This window comes from Gracilinanus agilis, chromosome 4 (assembly GCF_016433145.1).
Source record: "Gracilinanus agilis isolate LMUSP501 chromosome 4, AgileGrace, whole genome shotgun sequence".
NCBI classification, from domain to species: Eukaryota; Metazoa; Chordata; class Mammalia; order Didelphimorphia; family Didelphidae; genus Gracilinanus; species Gracilinanus agilis.
In genome coordinates this window covers 204,671,952-204,690,956 of record NC_058133.1, presented here as the reverse complement: position 1 = coordinate 204,690,956, position 19,005 = coordinate 204,671,952, and the positions used below count along the sequence as shown (strand labels likewise).

Sequence of the window (19,005 nt, the reverse complement as noted above, 5' to 3'; positions counted from 1 at the left end):
CAAGCAGTTCCACTGAGTTATGCATATATTATCACTCAAAATCTATTTCCATATTATTAATTTTTGTAATAGAATAATTTTTTAAAACCAAAACCCCAAATCATATGCCCATGTAAACAAATGATAAATCATATGTTTTCTTCTGGATTTCTACTCCCACACGTGGATAACTTTCTTTCTCATAAGTTCCCTCAGAATTGTCCTGGATTATTGCATTGCTATTAGTAGCAAAGTCAATTAGATTTGATTGTCCCACAATGTTTCAATGACTGTGTTTAATGTTCTCCTGGTTCTGATCATTTCATTCTTCATCAATTCATGTGGTTCTTTCTAGTTTAGAAATCAATTGATTCATTATTCCATATAGCACAATAGTATTCCATCATCATCATATACCACCATTTATTCAGCCATTCCCCAATGGATGGACATTCCTTCTTTTTTTTTTGCCACCTCAAAAAGCATAGCTATAAATAATTTTGTACAAACAGAGTCTTTCCCATTTTTTTATCTCTGTGGGATACAAACCTAGTAGTGGTATTGCTAGATCAACAGGCATGTATTTTTTGGGCATTGAATTTTATTTTTTTAGATATCTTCCCATCATAGTCATTTCACTCCCTTTGTACTTTGTCTGTGTTTATTCCTTCTAACTGCCCTAATAATGATAAAGTTCTTAGGAGTTATAAGTATCATCTTCCCATGTAGGGATCAAAACTGTTGAAATCTTACTGAATCCCTTATGATTTCTTTTTCCTATTTACCTTTTTATGCTTCTCTTCAGTCTTGTATTTGAGAGTCAGATTTTCTGTTTCACTCTGGTCTTTTCATCAGGAATACTTAAAAATCCTCTATTACACTGAATGCCCATTTTTTCCCCTGAAGGATTATCTCAGTTTTCTAGGTTTTTTTGGTTACATTCCTAGCTCTTTTGCCCTCTGGAATATCATATTCTAACCTCTCCAGACCTTTAATATAGAAGCTGCTATATTTTATGCTATCTGTGGTTCCATGATATTTTAATTATTTCTTTTTTGACTACTTGAACTGTTTTCTCCTTGATCTGAGATTTCTAGAATTTGGTCATAATATTCCTGGGAGTTTTCATTTTGCAATCTCTTTCAGAAGGTTATTGATGGAGTCCTTCCGTTTCTATTTTACCATCTTGTTTTAGAGCAGTTTTCCTTGATAATGTCTTGAAAGATTATGTCTTATTTTTTAATCTTAGTTTTCAAGGAGTCAGTTCTTAAATTTTCTCTCCTGGAGCTCTTTTCCAGGTTATTTGTTTTTTCAATAAGAAAAGTTTTTCCATTATTTTGAATATTTGTTTCTTGATGTCCCATGGAATCATTAGCTTCCACTTGTCTAGGTCTAATTATTTAGAAATTATTTTTTTCAGTGAGTTTTTTTTATCTCCTTTTCCATATGACCAATTCCGTTTTTTAAGAAGTTCTTCTCTTTTGTAGATTTTTGTGCCTCTTTTATCACTTTTATCAACTGGCCTATTTTAGTTTTTTAAGATATATTTTTTAGTATTTTTGGTGCCTCCTTTAGCAAGCTATTGATTCTTTTTTCATGATTTTCCTATATCACTATCATTTTTGTTCCCAATTTTTCTTCTACCTCTTATTTGATTTTTAAAATCCTTTTTGAGTTCCTCCAGGAATTTTTTGGGGGCTTGTGAGCAATTCCTTATTTTTTTTTATGGAAGCTCTAGATACAGCAGTATTGAGTTTGTCGTATTCTTCTGAATTTGTATTTTGGTCTTCCCTATCACCAAAATAACTTTCTATATTCAGTTGTCTGATCCCCTTGTATTTATTTAATTACTTTATTTTTTTACACATTTAAATATGTACATGTTCTCCTCCTCCTAACCTCCTATGAATGCTTCTTCTTCAAGGGCAAGCACTATTTCATCTTTCTCTTTGTATTCTCAGAACCTAGCACAATCCCCAACATACTATGGTTAATAAATGTTTTTAATTCTTTAAAGTTCATTAAGTATTCTTTTGTTATTAATTGATTTGATTCTTTAAGATTCATTAAGAATTTAGATAATTTAGTCTTTTCTTCATGATTATTCCTTTATTTTTCTTGTTTTTTAAAAGGTACAATGCCATATCAAATAATATTGGAGGCAGTGGGTATCCTTTCTTCTTCCTTAATCTTCCATTGTTTCTCCATTACAAATAATGTTACTACTTGTTTATACACACATGCACACACACGTATACAAACACACACACACACACACACACACACACACACACACACACACACACACTTCTATCCTANCACACACACACACACACACACACACACACACACACACACACACACACTCTTCTATCCTATAAAGGAAAGATCTTTTTATTCCTATACTTTTAAACAATACTTTCAGGAACACTGAGTGCTATTTCAAAGGCTTTTTCCTTTATCTAATATTGTAGTCTCATTTTTAATTGTTTTCATTAATATATTTTATTATGTTTAGTTTCCCTAAAATTGAACTATCCTTACATTACTGGCATAAATCCAACTTGGTCCTAGTGAAATTTTTAAAAATGTACTGTTACATTACTGGCATAAATCCAACTTGGTCCTAGTGAAATTTTTAAAAATGTACTGTTAGGGGGCAGCTAGGTGGCTCAGTGGATTGAGAGCCAGGCCCAGAGATGGGAGGTCCTGGGTTCAAATCAGGCCTCAGACACTTCCTAACTGTGTGACCTTGGACAAGTCACTTAATCCCCATTGCCTAGCCTTTACTCTTCTGTCTTAGAACCAATACTGTGTACTGGTTCTAAGACAGAAGATAAGGTTTTTTTAAAATGTATTGTTATATTCTTTTTTGTTAATATCTTATTTAATATTTTTCATCAATATTAATTACTGAACTTGACTATTTTTTCCTTTCCTTTTCCTTTTTTTTGGTCTGAATAGTGGGATTATATTTGTATCATAGTAAAAATTTAGACAAGGTTTCTCTTATTATTTTTGAGAATATATTAAGTAGTAAAGAATAATTCTTCAAATGTTTGATGGAATAAAGCTATAAATCCATCTGAACCAAAGGGCTTTTTTTTCTCTCCCTTTGGGAGAAGTCATGACTTGCTTTATTTCTCTTTCTGAGAAATCCTTTAGATTTTCTATTTCCTGTTCTATTAATCTAATCATTTAAGATTTTTCTATGAATATTCATCCACTTCACTTAAGTTTCCAATTTCTTGGCTTACAATTGGGAAAAGTAGTTTCATATTCTTTCATTTCTTCTCCACGTGCAAATTATTTTTTCTTTTTGATAGGTTAGGTTTTCCTCTCTAAAAATTTAATTAGCTAATGGCTTGTTGATTTGGGGGATCTTTTTAAAAAAATCTGTTTTGTGTACTAGTCTCATAATTGTCCTTTTCAACTTTATCTCTTTGATTTTCAAAATTTCTTCTCTTTTAGTCATGTGGAGGTGTTCAATTTGTTGGTTTTTCAAAAAATGTAAAGTGGTGATGAGCTCATTTATCCAATTAATATAAATAAATATTCAAAGAGTGGATTTTTCCCCTAAACACTATGTTAGTGGGGCAGGTAGGTAGCTCAATGGATTGAGAGCCAAATCCAAGGATGGGAAGTCCTGGGTTCAAATCTAGCCTCAGATATTTCTTGGCTGTGTGACCCTGGGTAAGTCACTTAATTCCCATTGCCTAGCCTTTATTGCTCTTCTGCCTTGGAACTAATATATAGTATTGATTCTAAGACAGACGGTTTGGGTCTTTAAAAAGACCACTGTAGGGGCAGCCAGGTAGCTCAGTGAGCCATGTCTAGAGATGGGAGATTCTGGGTTCAAATATGGCTTCAGACACCTCCTACTTAAGTCATGTAAACCCCTTATTGCCTAGCCCTTATCACTCTTCTGCCTTGGAAATGATCACTTCTAAGATGGAAGATAAAGTGTTTTTTTTTTTAAACAGACTTCTTTAGCTGCAGCCCACAAACTTTGAGATGTTGTTTCATTATCTCATTCTTTTCTTTCATATTTATTGTTTCTATTATTTGATTCTTTAAGATTCACTAAGTATTATTTGCACATTCAGATAAATTTGCCTCTTCTTTGCTCATGATTTATTTACACAGATACATACATGTTCTCACACATGTCTTGCTCACATTATTTGGGATATTTAGGATAACATCATTTCATCTCCATTTGTCTTTGTCCTTTATTCATAGTTACTTTTTTTTTTATTTTTTTATTTTAAACCCTTAATTTCTGTGTATTGACTTATAGGTGGAAGAGTGGTAAGGGTAGGCAATGGGGGTCAAGTGACTTGCCCAGGGTCACACAGCTGGGAAGTGTCTGAGGCCGGATTTGAACCTAGGACCTCCCGTCTCTAGGCCTGGCTCTCAATCCACTGAGCTACCCAGCTGCCCCCATAGTTACTTTTTAATTGCAGTTTTTCCTGAATTATTTTCTAAAAATGGTATATGCAGTATTTCACCTTTTCTACATTTCTTTATGAGTTTTTACCATAGTGTATCAGCACATTTTTAAAGGTACCATAAATTCAGAAAAATAAATATGCTCCTTTAAAGACCTGCTCAGTGATCACCAAAGTTCTATTATGATAGAGCCAAAGCCATATTCTTACAGCATAGGTCTGACTCTGTCACAATAGCTTCCTATTTTTTCTAGGATCAAATGCAGACCTCCTCTTTCTGGCGTTTAAAACCCTTTTTATATCACTTCCTTTCATATTCTTGACACTACATTCTAGTTAAACAGACTGATGTACTGATATTTGATTTTTAAAAAAATTTTTACTCAATATCAATGCCAAAAAAGAGCATTTCCTTACACACAGCTAAACACAAAAAGAAGAATCTACATGAAACTATGAATCATCATTTTTACAGTGCTTGCTTTTTATGTATATAATACATTTTACACATTACTTTCAAAATTGTCCAGATATTTTTAGGTACAAGCTATTTTCCTTTGCTATTTAACATAAATACTCCAATCTTTCCTTTAATCTTTATCAATGATGAGTAGTGCTAGATAACTCTTATAAGAGCTCCTTGTTGCCTATTTTGTCTTTTCCTAGCTACTTATAATATTTTTAATTTGACCTGGAAGTTCTGGTGCTTAAAAGATACATTTCTAAGTGTTAAAGTCTGAGTTCATCTTCTAAAATATCCTGTGGATTCTTTTTAATCTTAATTCACCCTTTTGGACAGTTTTGCAATTTATTCAAATATAGTCTACAGTTTTGTTTTGGTTTTGGTTTTCTGGGAAGTCAATGACTCTTAAATTTTGTCTTTAAACTCTCTTCTTTAGCTTGTTCTTTTACAAACATTTTTTTGGATATCTTATACTTCCAATTTTGCTAGCTTTTGATTTTTCTTTAAATTTTTTTTCTATTACTTAATTTTGGACCCTAGCTTCTTCATTGTTTATTTCAAGGTATCCACTGTGTTCTATTATTTTCCAGTTTCTGTGCTATATTAAGAACTGTTTTATTCAATATCTTTTCTTTTACTTCTTTTTTAAGGCTTTCTAGCTACTTAAGGTTCTTATGGCTATTCCATTCCCTTTCTCCATAATTCTAGTTCTAGTTATCATAGAATTAGTCCCTTCTGGAGTTTAATGCTGCCACCCTCTTACTTTCTTTTTTTTTTTAAACCCTTGTACTTCGGTGTATTGTCTCATAGGTGGAAGATTGGTAAGGGTGGGCAATGGGGGTCAAGTGACTTGCCCAAGGTCACACAGCTGGGAAGTGGCTGTGGCCGGGTTTGAACCTAGGACCTCCTGTCTCTAGGCCTGATTCTCACTCCACTGAGCTACCCAGCTGCCCCCACCCTCTTACTTTCAATAGCATTTCTTCATTGTATTTTAGATGGTTTTTATTATTTACTCATTTCTTCAGTCTCTTTTTTTGTGGGGGATTTATTTTCTTTCAACCTTCTTTTAAACATTTTAAAACATTCATTTGGTGTTTCTCATTTTTTGAGGTAATATGACAAAATTGGGCTTATATTTAATTTTTCACTTAGCTATCTTCTAGAAGTCACAATATGCATTTTTCTTATAATTTCTTTTAACTTTGAATTGATCATGCCTTCTCAATCTGGAACTCTCCTTTGAAAATGTGAATGGTAGTACAGAATCAAGACGGTAGATTAGGTACAACCCAGCTGAAATCGCTCAACATTTCCTTTAAACAACTTTAAAGTAACACCTCAAATAACATTTTGGAGTAGCAGAGCCAACAAAAGGTCAAAGTGAGATATTTTTCTGGCCTAAGAAAACTTAGGATGCCAGCAAGAGAACTTTATGACACTGGGGTGGAAGCCTACCTGGAGCCAACATATTTGACTGTAGCAATAGCTATTGTAGTAGCAGCAGCTTCAGGAACTCTCAGCCCAGAGGGGTTGGACCATTGGTTAGGAAAAAATTAGCAAGGGACCCTTTGCTAGTGTTGACTACATCTGGCACTGATTGGCAAGTCTATTGCCCATACACAATTCTGGGATGCAGCTCGGGGGTGGAGAGAAGTACTGTGGGTGAATTACAAACAAACAGGAGCCCTATTTGCATGCAGTTCCAAGACAAAGAGTGCTCTATCTCTTGTGACTACTGGCAACCAAGGGCCCTTCTTATGTAAGGACCAGAGTGCAGACCAGGAAAACAGTGACCTCTCCCAGGATCCCATCACTTTGGAAGCCCCAAAAACTTGAAGACCCCCAAAACTCACTCTGAAAACAGCAGCACAACAAACTCTGAAATTTGGGACAATGCCTGCCCACCCCAAGGTGAGCAGAACCCAATTTTATCATTGAGTTCATAGTCGAAGCTAGATAAATGAGGAAAGAACCACAAAAAGAATTTGACCACAAAAGGCTACTATAGTGGCAGGGAATACCAATACATAAACTCAGAAGAAGACAATGGTGTGAAAAGAGCTATGAACAAAACTGCAAACTAAAATGCTAATTGGATCCAACCCCAACAAAAATTCCTAGAAGAGTTAAGAGGGTTACAGGAACAATTGAGAAAATAAATAAAAATAATGCAAGAAAATTATGAAAAGAGATTAATAACTTGGTAAAAGAAACACACACACAAAAAAAGAAAATAGTACCTTAAAAAACCAGAATTGGCTTAATAGTAGGCAACTTTTGAACCTTTCTCTTCTCAGAACCAGTTTAAAAGGGGAAGACTCAAATGTATGTAGAAATGTAACTTATCCAGTAGGGAAATAGGAGAGGGAAAAAATGAGAGAAATTTAGGGCTAGATAATAAAATGGAAGGTAAATTAAGAGAAGCAAAGGTTAGAAGCAAATAGACTTTTGAGGAGGGGCAGGTTAAAAAAGAGAAAGAAGAAGAAATTGAAAAAAATGGAATGGAGGGAAATAGACAGTAAACACAACTGTGAATGTTAATGAGATGAGCTCATCAATAAAACAGAAGTGGATAGTAGAAAAAATTAGAAGCCAGAATTCAACAATACATTGTTTACAGTAGACACACTTGAAAAAGAAATTACGTAGAGTTAAAATAAAGGACTAGAGCAGAATCTAATATACTTCACCTGAAATAAAAAAGGCTAATATAGCAATCATAATCTCTGACAGAAAAAGCAAAAATAAACCTAATTAAAAGGGATATAAATGTATACATATGTAATCGGGGAAACTACATTTTGCTAAAAAGTGCCATGAGCAATGAAGCAATATCAAAAATTTTTTATATCAAGTTTCTCTGATAAAGGCCTCATCTTCTGAATATATACTGAGTAAAACTAAGTCAAATTTGTAAAAATAAGAGCCATTCTCCAATTAATAAATGGTTGTAGGACTTATTATAAACAAACAATTTTTAGAAGAAACCAAAGTTATCTATAGTCATATGGAAAATGCTTTAGATCACTATTAATTAGAGAAAGACAAATTAAAATAGTTTGCATCTATCAGAAATGACAAATGCTGGAGGTGATGAGAAAGAAAATAGGTACCCTAATGAACTACTTTACTGGTGTAGTAGTAAACTGGTCCAACCATTCTGGAGAACAATTTGGAAGTAGGCTCAAAAAGCTATAAAACTATGCATACCCTTTGACCCAGCAATACCACCACTAGGTCTGTATCCCAAAGAGATCAAAGAAAAAGGGAAAGTACCTACTTGTACACAAATATTTATAGCAGTTCTTTTTGTGGTGACAAAGAATTAGAAATTGAAGAGAGATGCCCAACTGGGGAATGGCTGAACAAGTTGTGGCATATAAGTGTGATGGAGTACTATTGTACTTTGGGAAATGACAAGGGAGGGTGATTTTATTTTATTTTATTTTTTAAATTTTATTTGGAATATTTTTCCATGATTCCATGATTCATGATTTTTCCCACCCCTTTTCCCTCCCCTCTCTTGGAGCTGATAAGCAATTCCACTGGGTTATACATGTATCATTGTTCAAGACCTATTTCCATGTTATTCATATTTGCAATAGAGTGATCTTTTAACATCAAAACCCTAATCACATCCCCATTGAACCACATAATCAATCATATGTTTTTCTTCTGCATTTCTATTCCCACAGTTCTTTCTCTGGACGTAGATAGCGTTCTCCCTCATAAGTTCCTCTGGGTTGTCCTGGGTTATTGCATTGTTGCTAGTAGAAAAGTCTAAGATACATTCAATCGTGCCAGTGTATCTGTGTACAACATTTCCCTGGTTCTGCTCCTTTTGCTTTGTATCAATTCCTGGAGGTCTTTCCAGATCTTATTCCTTTCAGCACAATGGTATTCCATCACCATCAGATGCCAGGATTTGTCCCCATTCATCCCCTCATTTTCCTTTTGCAATTTTTTGCCACCACAAAGAGTGTGGCTATAAGTATTTTTATGCAAGTATTTTTCCCAATTGTCGCCTTGTGGGATACAAACCCAATAGTGGTATGGCTGGATCAAAGGGTAGGCATTCTTTTAAAACTCTTTGTGCATAATTCCAAACTCCCCTCCAAAATGTTTGGACCAATTCACAACTCCACCAGCAGTATATTAGTGTCCCAATTTTGCCACATCCCAGGGAGGGTGATTTTAGAAAAATGTGGTAAGACCTAAATGCAAAGTGAACTGAGAAGAACCAGATTAATATGTACAGTAACACCAATGTTGTAATGTTGATCAACTGTGAAAGACTTAGCTACTCTGATCAATCCAATGATCTAAGACAATTCCAAAGGACTCCTGATGACAAAATGCTCTCCAAACCCCAGAGAGAGAGAATTGATGAGCTCTAAGTACAAATTAAAGTATGTTTTCTCACTTTATTTTTCTTGCTTTTTATGAAATATGGCTAATATGGAAATTATTTTGCATGATTTCACATGTATAATTGGCATGATGTTGCTTGCCTTCTCATTGGGTGGGAGAAAGGTGGGAAAGGAGAGAACTTGGAACTCAAAATGTAAAAAGAAAAAAAATGTTAAAAATAAATAATAAAATGTTTTAAAACACTGAATTCTTTGACCATATATTAGCAAAATTGTGAGCAACTAAATTAATGAAATGGTTAATTGGCATAATTTAACACATCTTTACCATAGGTTATATGGTAAATCATTTTAACTCAGAAATTTTGGTAGCATATGCCTACAAAAAGAAATGCTTTTAGTTGAGATATCTTTCAGTGGCTAAGGCTCTGAAAAATTTGCAGTCACTGAAACAGGAAAAGGTTCAAAATAAAACTTCCTGAATAACCACACCTTTTAATTAATAAAAAAAAAAAAATACAGTGCACTTCCCCTTTTCTCCAATTCCTAGACTGACACCTACAAAAGCTGAATGATAAGCAAATTTGAATGCAAATATTTTGGGTGGCCTCTTCTTACTCTTCTGGCTCTGGTCAGCCATCACACTAGGTTTCCCTGTCTACAAATGAATTTTATTTTGTCTGGATATAAATAGCTGACAGATATGTACTACATGTTTGCTTTCTCCTTATTCATCAGGGATCTCCCTTGTTTTGATAACTAAGCATGGAACAGGAACCATTATGGTTAATAGCATTGTTTTCCCATTTAAAACTAAATTGCATGAAAGAATATCCACTCTTAAGATACTAAAAGTACTCCATGTTCAAAAATACCTCCTCGGCTACTATACTATCTGATATTCCATGAGGAAGGATTCATTCCTTGTTTATAACAAATGTTTTCTTTTAAAATATGTATATGCTTATTGGAGAGATGACAATTACTATCAGGGAAGTCTTAGGGTAAATTAGTATCCAAAACTATTTTCTTCCTGATAAGTCAGATCAAAAAACTGAAGGAATGGAAAATTTAATGAAGTATGGAAAAAAAGGAAGAGAAAGGAATTTTTCATAGAGATGACTCAGATTCCAATCAGACTTGTGGCTAATATTAATATAACTTTGAGCATAAAACAACTGTTGAGTTAAGGATCTCAGTACTGTTTAGAAGTTTTCTCCTCTTTTAAAAATGTTTTTGAATGAGATCTTGGCAAATTACCCCCAAAATAGTAGAACAAATTAGAAAATAGAACAAATCTCCCCTGCCCAGGATCATAGCTTAATGTTTCAAGTTTCAAGATTAAGAAATGGGGTTGGGCTTATGGTTATATTCTTGAATGTCTACTGACATATAATCTGAAGTAGGCTTACATATATGAATATACAGTGAGAGCTTCATGGCCTCCTCTAGCTCAGTATTCAATTTAGCAGGGATACATAAAAGCATATTATAGAAAAGCCTAAAGGGACATATTGCAGAAGGGCTCATTGATTCAATTTCCAAAGTTAGGAATGAACAGCCTCCAAAGGAAAATCATGTTACATGCTCCAAGTCACTAAGAATTAGAGTAATGCAAATGCAAACATCACTGCAAAAAACAACCTGCAAATTGGCAATGATCAAAAAGTGATAATAGTGATGGCAGGACTGTGGCAAGATACATGCAACAATACATTGTTGGTAGAGCTATGAATTAGTCTAACTTCTGAAAATAATATTGAACTTATGTAAGAAAAGTGACTAAATTAGTCATAGCCTTTGACTCAGAGATCTCACTACTGGGTACATCCCCCAAGGATATTAAAGACAGAAAAATAAGGCAATATATAGTCATAATAGTACATTTTGTGGTAGCAAACAATTGGAAGCAAAGTTGATGTCCATTGATTGAAAAATGGCCAAATAAATTGTGATATATAAAGGTAATGATAATATTCTGCTCTAAAAAATAACTGAGATAAAGAATTCAGAGGGAAAACAAGAGAAGGTCTGTATAAACTGATGCACAATGAAATAAGCAGAACCTAAAGAATGTCATTCAGAATGAATACAAATATGCACAGAAATATCATTACAAGGAAACCAGAGTCTGAGAACCTGGAAAGTCAGTGATGGTCTTGGAGATATCTTTCTTCACTTGGCAGAGAGGGATAGGAAAACACTAGGGGAAAATGTTGTGTGCAATTTGAGATGCTGTTACTCTTTCAGGTGTTTTGGGTAACTGTTTTTCTCTGTGGCAAAGTGGAGTTCAATTTGAGGAAAAAGATGAAGGGCAGAGATTTAAGAAAAAATGAGAGATGGCCTTATAACATCTAGGTTTTGGATCTGCTCTCTCCAATTTTTTTTTTGGACTTTTTGAAGGTGTTAACATTTTCAGAGCAGCTAGTGTAATGTTTGGAGAACCAGGCCTGAAGTCAAGAGACCTGAATTCAAAACTGGTCACAGACACTAGCTATGAAACCCGGGGCAAGTCCACTTAACTCTGTTTGCCTCAACTTCCTCGGTGGTGTAGTGGATGGAGTACTGGGCCTGAAATCAGGAATATTCATCTTCCTGAGTTCAAATCTGGCCTCAGACATTTACTAGTTATGTGAACCTGGGCAAGTCACTTAATCCTATTGCCTCAGTTTCCTCATCTGTCAAATGAACTGAAGAAAGAAATAGTAAACCACTCCAGGATCTTTGCCAAAAGAAAAAAACAAAACAAACAAACAAACAAAAAAAAAAACAAATGGAGTCACAGGGTCAGACTAACTGAAACTATTTAACAAAACAATGATAGCAACAACAAAATGATAGCACCTACAATTCAGGGTTATTGTGAAAATCTAATGAGATATGATTTGTTTAAAAAAAATTAGCACAGTTGCCTGTCACATAATAGGTGCTATGTAAATGTTTGTTCCCTCTCACCTTCCTTCTCAATCTATTGTATATACAGTTATCCTTTGTACATCATGACTTTCCCCATTGCATTTTCCATATATCACGGGTGAGAATAAGAAATTAAATGCGAATTTTTGAAGAGTTTTGCAGAAGCCATAGACAACAGAAAAAGCTTAGAAGCTCAGAAATGCATACTTAATCCAAATTTTATAATAAGTTACTGTAAACACTCCTTAAAAGAAAAATGAAAAAAATCAGACTTCTCTAGTACAAAAGAAGAGCCCAAAATTTTTAAGCTTTACATTTGTGGGAACACTCATCCCTAGCCCTCACAATGTGGATGGGTTACCTGTATATGTAGTGTGTGTGAATGTGTATATATATTTATTTTTTTCCCTTAGGGTAATGATTTTATCCCTTCTACAATCCGATGCTATGCCTATACCAAACTTATTTCTCTAACTTCAAGGAATGATTCTTCTTCAACTAGAATTTATTAATTAAGCCAGTTTATCATCCTCTTAACCATGTCTTTAATGATTTTATGGCTCTTTTTCATTTTTCGGGGAAAAGTCTTAATCTTAGATTTTTACAACTTTCTCCACTCATCCCTTTAATTTCTTTTCTGTTGACTTTTTCTAGCTCCATTTTATTTCTTCAGAGACAATAGCCAAAAGCTCACACATTGTTCCAGACCTACCATAGTTTTATGAATTCATATATCAAGAGTATATAATTTTAGATATAATCAGAAAAATCTCTGATTTGCTGGGCTTGAGTTATCAGTCCCCCAACATGGAGCTAGACATGTGCTCTGGTGCCTAACCAAGATATATTTATCTCAAAGAGACTACACAAAAACCCCTCATTGCTCCTTCCTAACTGATGGATTTGGTTGAAAAAAACTGACAGTTGTTAGGGGGAGAGACTTGTAGAGAAACATTAACCTTCCTCTTCCCCCCCATCTATGAGAAGACTTGTAGAAATGGCTCCTCTGTTCTCTTTTGTGTCTCTTTTCCAGTACTTTCTTTTCTTTGGACAACTAGCAAGGAAGAGGTGAGATTTCTTTTCTCTTTTTCCCTCAGTAGCAAATGTGGTCTGCAGCAGGGGCACAGATGCCTGCCTTGGCAGGCCTCAAGTCTCTGGCTGCCTTTTTCTGCCTTTTTCTTTTCCTCTCTGAGCATAGGGGAGAAACTAGTCAGCCTGAGAAATGTATATTCCCAACCTTGGTCACTACCTGTTGAGTTTGAGAGTTCCTAACTTCCTGAATTGGGTGCCCAGCAAAAGACAATTTCCATAACAATATGCTTCTCAGAGAAGAACATTACTGCTCACAGGAGAGCATTAACAAATACATTAACATGAAATATAGAACATATCTCAAAAAAAAAAAACAACATTACACTCATCATATTCCTCTCCTCCCCCAAAGCCCCTTTGTGGAACAACTTGACATTTATTTTGTATTCATCTCAGATATGTACAAACCAAGTAACTCATATGGTCCAGATTTCCCAGCCAGTCAAGATATGACTTTCTTTAGTCCTTCAACTATAGGTACTTCTTGGAAATGGCGCTTCATAAGAAAGCAAGAATACAGCCAGAGACCCAAGTCCTGTGTCAGACCTACCAAAAGTAAATCTACATGGTCGTCCTGAGATTCCACCATTGCAACTTGGGGTGAAGGGATAGAGAGAAGAGAAATCCCTTCTCCTTCCTTGCTGAAAGTCCAAGGAGAGAGAAATGACTAAAACAAAGTTCCAGAAGATAAGGAAAGCTCTGTTTCTACAAGTCTTACAGACTAGAGAGGGAGGAGGTTCCTTTACAAGATTCACACAATGGCTTGTCATTTTCAGTGAAACTCACCAGTCCCTGAGGACCAGTTAAGAGTTTTTGTCATCCCAGCAAAGGGCCAAACCACATATCCAGCTCCATGAGAGGTGCCCTAGTTCAATAAATCAAGGGTTTCCCCATCACCTTTGCTTGCCTATATATGTGAGTACTCTTCCCCCAAAGTAGATTCCTGTTCCTTAATCCTTGAATAGAGAGTTGATAAGATTCTTTATCTCTGCACACACACACCCCCCCAACATCACCTGGTGACTAGGATTCTGACTGATTTCTCAGATAACATCCTCAGACATCAAGCATGCAGTCTGTTACAGAATCCATATTCAAAGCCTTTCCAACATAGTAGGGTTATTTCTTTTTAAAAAATTTTTTTCATGATTCCATGATTCTTGTTGTTTCCCTCCCCCCTCCCAGAATTAACAAGCAATTTCACTGGATTACACATATATACTCAAATCCTATTTCTATAATTATTCATTTTTGTAATAGAGTAATCTTTTAAAACCAAAACCAGTAGGGTCATTTCTGAGAGCCTAAAGTTACCTTGCTTGCCATGATGAGATACTAGATACTTCAGTGAGGGGTGAATTTATATAAGGAGGGGATAATAATTTTGTTTACACTATCCTTCCAGATGATGTCTAGAGTAATTTTTTGGTGGGCAGGGGAAATGGAGAGGACAATATAGGGGCAGCCTTCTGGGTTTACAATAACATATAATATCAGTGTCTTGACAGAATATTGCTGAAGAACTCCATGATTCCAGGTTGTAACTTGTAACAGTTCATCATCTTATAGTTATTTTCCCTTGATATATTATCTTACATTTGTTTGCAGTGAAACATTTGCCACTTTTCTGTTCACACACAGAGCTATACAAAAGCTTCCAACAGCAATCCCAATTAGCGTAACCCTTTGTTCATCTATCCCTGTCTGTGGCTACTACCAATTGCGTGGTTCAGTGAGATCTTCCAATCAGCCCAAAGGGATTGGCCCATGGCCCTGGAGGCCCATGATCAAACTTAACTATTACTTACAGGAATTTTTAACTTGGGATATGGGAACTCTTTTTATATGTACTTTGATAACTTCCAATAAAACTGGTTTCCTTGTTAATCCTATGTATTTTATTTTACATTTTTAAAAACAGCCATCTGAAAAGGATTCTAATAAGCTTCACCAAATTGCCAAAGGGATCCATTACACAAAAAAGATTAAGAATTCCTCATCTATAGGAAATAAAAATCAGAACTTTTTTGAAATTCTAAATGCATTAAGTTCCATTCATGTTTTTTCCACATGTATATTTATTCCCTCAAAGATAATTCAGGCAGAATCCATTTTAGAATCCATGTAGTTTTCCCCCAAAAGAGATAGTTATTTAATTATTCTGTGATCTGATTTTTTTGGTAGATTCAACTACTTATATATTCTATTATATCGATATCCATTGCCAGTATGAATTCTGTAGCAATAAATTGACATTCTACTTTCAGATCCCATGAGTTTTGTTTCTTTGGAGGTATAGTTTCCATTTCTTTGCTTTCCTCAATCTTGTTTCCTTCTCTGTAGAACCACAGCCCCTGTGTGATTTCTGTAGGGAGTAGCCAATCTTATACCCTCACCACATGACATAAGGTCTAGTTTTCCTGTTTTATTTTCAAATAATGGGAAGCAAAGAGATCTCACCATATGTTCCTCATCTGCATACCAAGCAGACATCAGAACAGTTAAGCCTTATATCCATCTATCTAGAACCATATCTGTTTGAGAATTCTTTATCATGTTTCCATGTAACTCCAAGAGCTTAAGGTAACAACAGTACTAAGAACATCAGAATCTAAGCCTTTGATGGGAAAGAGTAGAAACTGGTTGACATGAGATAAAGGGGAGCAGGAAATCTGTTCTCTCTTTTTGATCATTCGGACCCCATGAATTAGTCTTTGTGGAAACTGGCAATTGGGGGAGTGTAGCTGCCTGGTCACATGGGGCTTGTTTTCCATTTAGTCTTCTGGAGGAGGATTCTGAGGAAGAGGGAGACTTGTGCCGCATCTGTCAAATAGCTGGGGGTTCCCCAACCAACCCGCTATTGGAGCCCTGTGGCTGCGTGGGAAGCCTGCAGTTTGTTCACCAGGAATGTCTGAAAAAGTGGCTGAAAGTGAAGATTACATCAGGTAAGTGGGAGAGGAAGAGTAGGCAATGCCCGGCAACAACATATGATGAATACAGAAAGAGCACGCCCCGATAAACAGTCCCATTAACAGCTTACTGTGACTCACCATGTCGGCATTCAGGGAAATAATGGTAGCGTCTTGTTTTTCTTTATTGAGAATACTGACAAAAAAAATAGTCAGGAGAACATTCCAAATCCATACATGTTTAACCAATAATTGAGAAAAGTAGGATTTCTTAAAAATCTTGGAATCAAGTGATACTGCTAGAGTCTATCTTTACTGATTAGTGTTAGATAAACAGAAACTCCAAAAATGGAATGAACTGCCACAAGTAGAGGCAGGATTCCCAGTCTCTAGAGGCTTCTTCATTATGTGCTGAGTGTGGCAAAGGATTGCATGGAAGAAGGGAAAGATTGCCCTCTCTGAAAGTCTCTTCCATTTCTAAGTTTCTTTCATAACTTTTACATTTTATTTTAACTATTATTAGCAAATGGATTGGGCTCCTAGCCTGGAGTCAGGAAGACTTTTCTTCCTGAATTCAAATCTGGCCTCAGATACTTAACTTAGCTTTGTAACCCTGGGCAAGTAACTTAACCCTATTTGTCTCAGTTTCCTCATCTGTAAAATGATAGAAGAAAATGGCAAGCCACTCTAATATCTTTGCCAAGAAAACCCCAAATGGGGTCACAAAATCTGACATGACTTAAAAACAACTAAACAGGGTCTCCAAATTTCATGTAAGTAATAAATCAATACAAGAAAGATAACTCACACAAATAGAATAGTTGGTTGTTAAAGTGGCCCCTTAAATTTATATTTTTAGAGATATAGACATTCATTTTATATAGATATACAATATAACCACATGAAAACATACATAGGTTACATTAATAGTGTGTCAAAGCAGGTTATAGATGATAATGGGATGGGGTGGCTAGGATGGGTCAAAACGGGAGTCCAGATACAGATTGAACAAAAATGATTGTTCTAGCCAGGTAAGGGGGACAAGTACCAAAGGTCAACTAGGGCCAGGAGAGCAAACAGGAATCAGAATCCTAGAGCCAGAGGCTCAAAGTGTGGAAAGGAAGCAAGAGAGTTGGTTAAAAAGTCAACAAAGGAGGGGCAGCTGGGTAGCTCAGTGGATTGAGAGCCAGGCCTAAAGACGGGAGGTCCTGGGTTCAAATCTGGCCTCAGACACTTCCCAGCTGTGTGACCCTGGGCAAGTCACTTGACCCCCATTGCCCACCCTTACCACTCTTCCACCTATAAGTCAATACACAGAAGTTAAGGGTTTAAAAATTAAAAAAAAAAAAAAAAAAAAAAAAAAAAAAGTCAACAAAGGGGGCAGCTAGGTAGCTCAGTGGATTGAGAGTCAGGCCTAGAGATGGGAGGTCCTAAGTTCAAATCCGGCCTCAGACACTTCCCAGCTGTGTGACCCTGGGCAAGTCACTTGACCCCCATTGCCCACCCTTACCACTCTTCGGCCTATAAGCCAATACACAGAAGTTAAGAGTTTAAAAAAAAAGTCAACAAAGCTTCCAGACCAGAGCATTGATCCTAATGTAAAAAGGCTTGGACATGTGCTGGAATATGGGTTCATATTCCTGCTAGGGCATGGACAGAGTTCCTAAGCCCATGAGGCAGGCTGACAAATTAATCTTTTTCCTGATTGAAGTAGGGCTAAAAAGCTAAGTATTACCTCAGGAAGTAGTGATAAGATGATAAAAATCCCTCTTCTTTGATGCTTCCTTGTGAGCTAGAAATACAGAAGAGTTTAGGGATCAAGAATAGATGACCCTTAAGTGGGTAAAATTTAAAATGAATTTTGTAAATATAATTATTCATTAATTAAAACCTAAATTTCAACACAACTTTTGAAGTAAATATTTATTGAATTGAATTTTTCAGGAGTGAAAAGAGAGTCAATAAAATAAAAATATCTTCTTTGCTAAACAACATCCTCTAAATGATTGAATTCTGAACAAGAAAAATTCCACAATAAGAACTGAATCTTGTACAAAAATCAGCTTTAAAGTGAAGTTTTACTGTAGCAGTCAATTAATAATGTACATGTTTTCTTAAATATCATTCCCCCCCAATTAAATGCATGCATAAGCATATCCACAGTCAGTGGTAAAGGATAATTCTTTAATTTCAGGCGCTGATCTAGGGGCAGTGAAGACCTGTGAAATGTGTAAGCAGGGCCTGATAGTTGACCTGGATGATTTTAACGTGAATGACTACTACAGAAAGCATCAACAATCTCGGGTAAGATGGGCTTACTGGTCACCTCTGTAATTCTATTGTGACCCTATGGGCTTGTGATATTGTTATGTTTAATGACCTGTCACCATACACTGAAACCACCTAAACTTCTAGGCAAACATTTATTTTGCTGACTTCCCCAAATTTCAAGAAACTTAAAAGACTTGTCCATGATAAGAGGCTGAGAATTCTAACTCATCTTGCATCTTTGGCTTCAGACACTTACTAGCTGCATGACCCTAGGCAGGTCATTTAACTCTCTTAACTCTGTTTGCCAGAGTTTCCTTATCTGTAAAATGAGCTGAAGAAGGAAATGACAAACCACTCTAGTATCTTTGCCCAGTAAACCTCAAATGAAGTCATGAAGAGTCAGACACAACTGAAAAATAACTCACCAGTGATATGTGTCAGGCACTGAGCTAGTTGTAATAGAAACAAAAGAAGAGATCAGGTCCTGAAAGTAGACGGTTCTCATTTTGGAAATAAATTAACCCTTTGGGCAATAACTGAATTATCAGTTCTAA

The 19,005-nt window shown here is 35.6% G+C and overlaps 1 protein-coding gene across 1 annotated transcript in view; it reads left to right on the top strand.

Annotated features, from left to right (window-relative positions):
* Positions 1 to 19,005, top strand: part of MARCHF10 (membrane associated ring-CH-type finger 10) — a 236,968-nt gene that overhangs the window by 165,320 nt on the left and 52,643 nt on the right. Inside the window, exons 6-7 of the mRNA XM_044675133.1 lie at positions 16,050 to 16,216; positions 18,375 to 18,484. Coding sequence (XP_044531068.1) covers positions 16,050 to 16,216; positions 18,375 to 18,484 — 277 coding nt within the window. The remainder of the gene's footprint in view (positions 1 to 16,049; positions 16,217 to 18,374; positions 18,485 to 19,005) is intronic.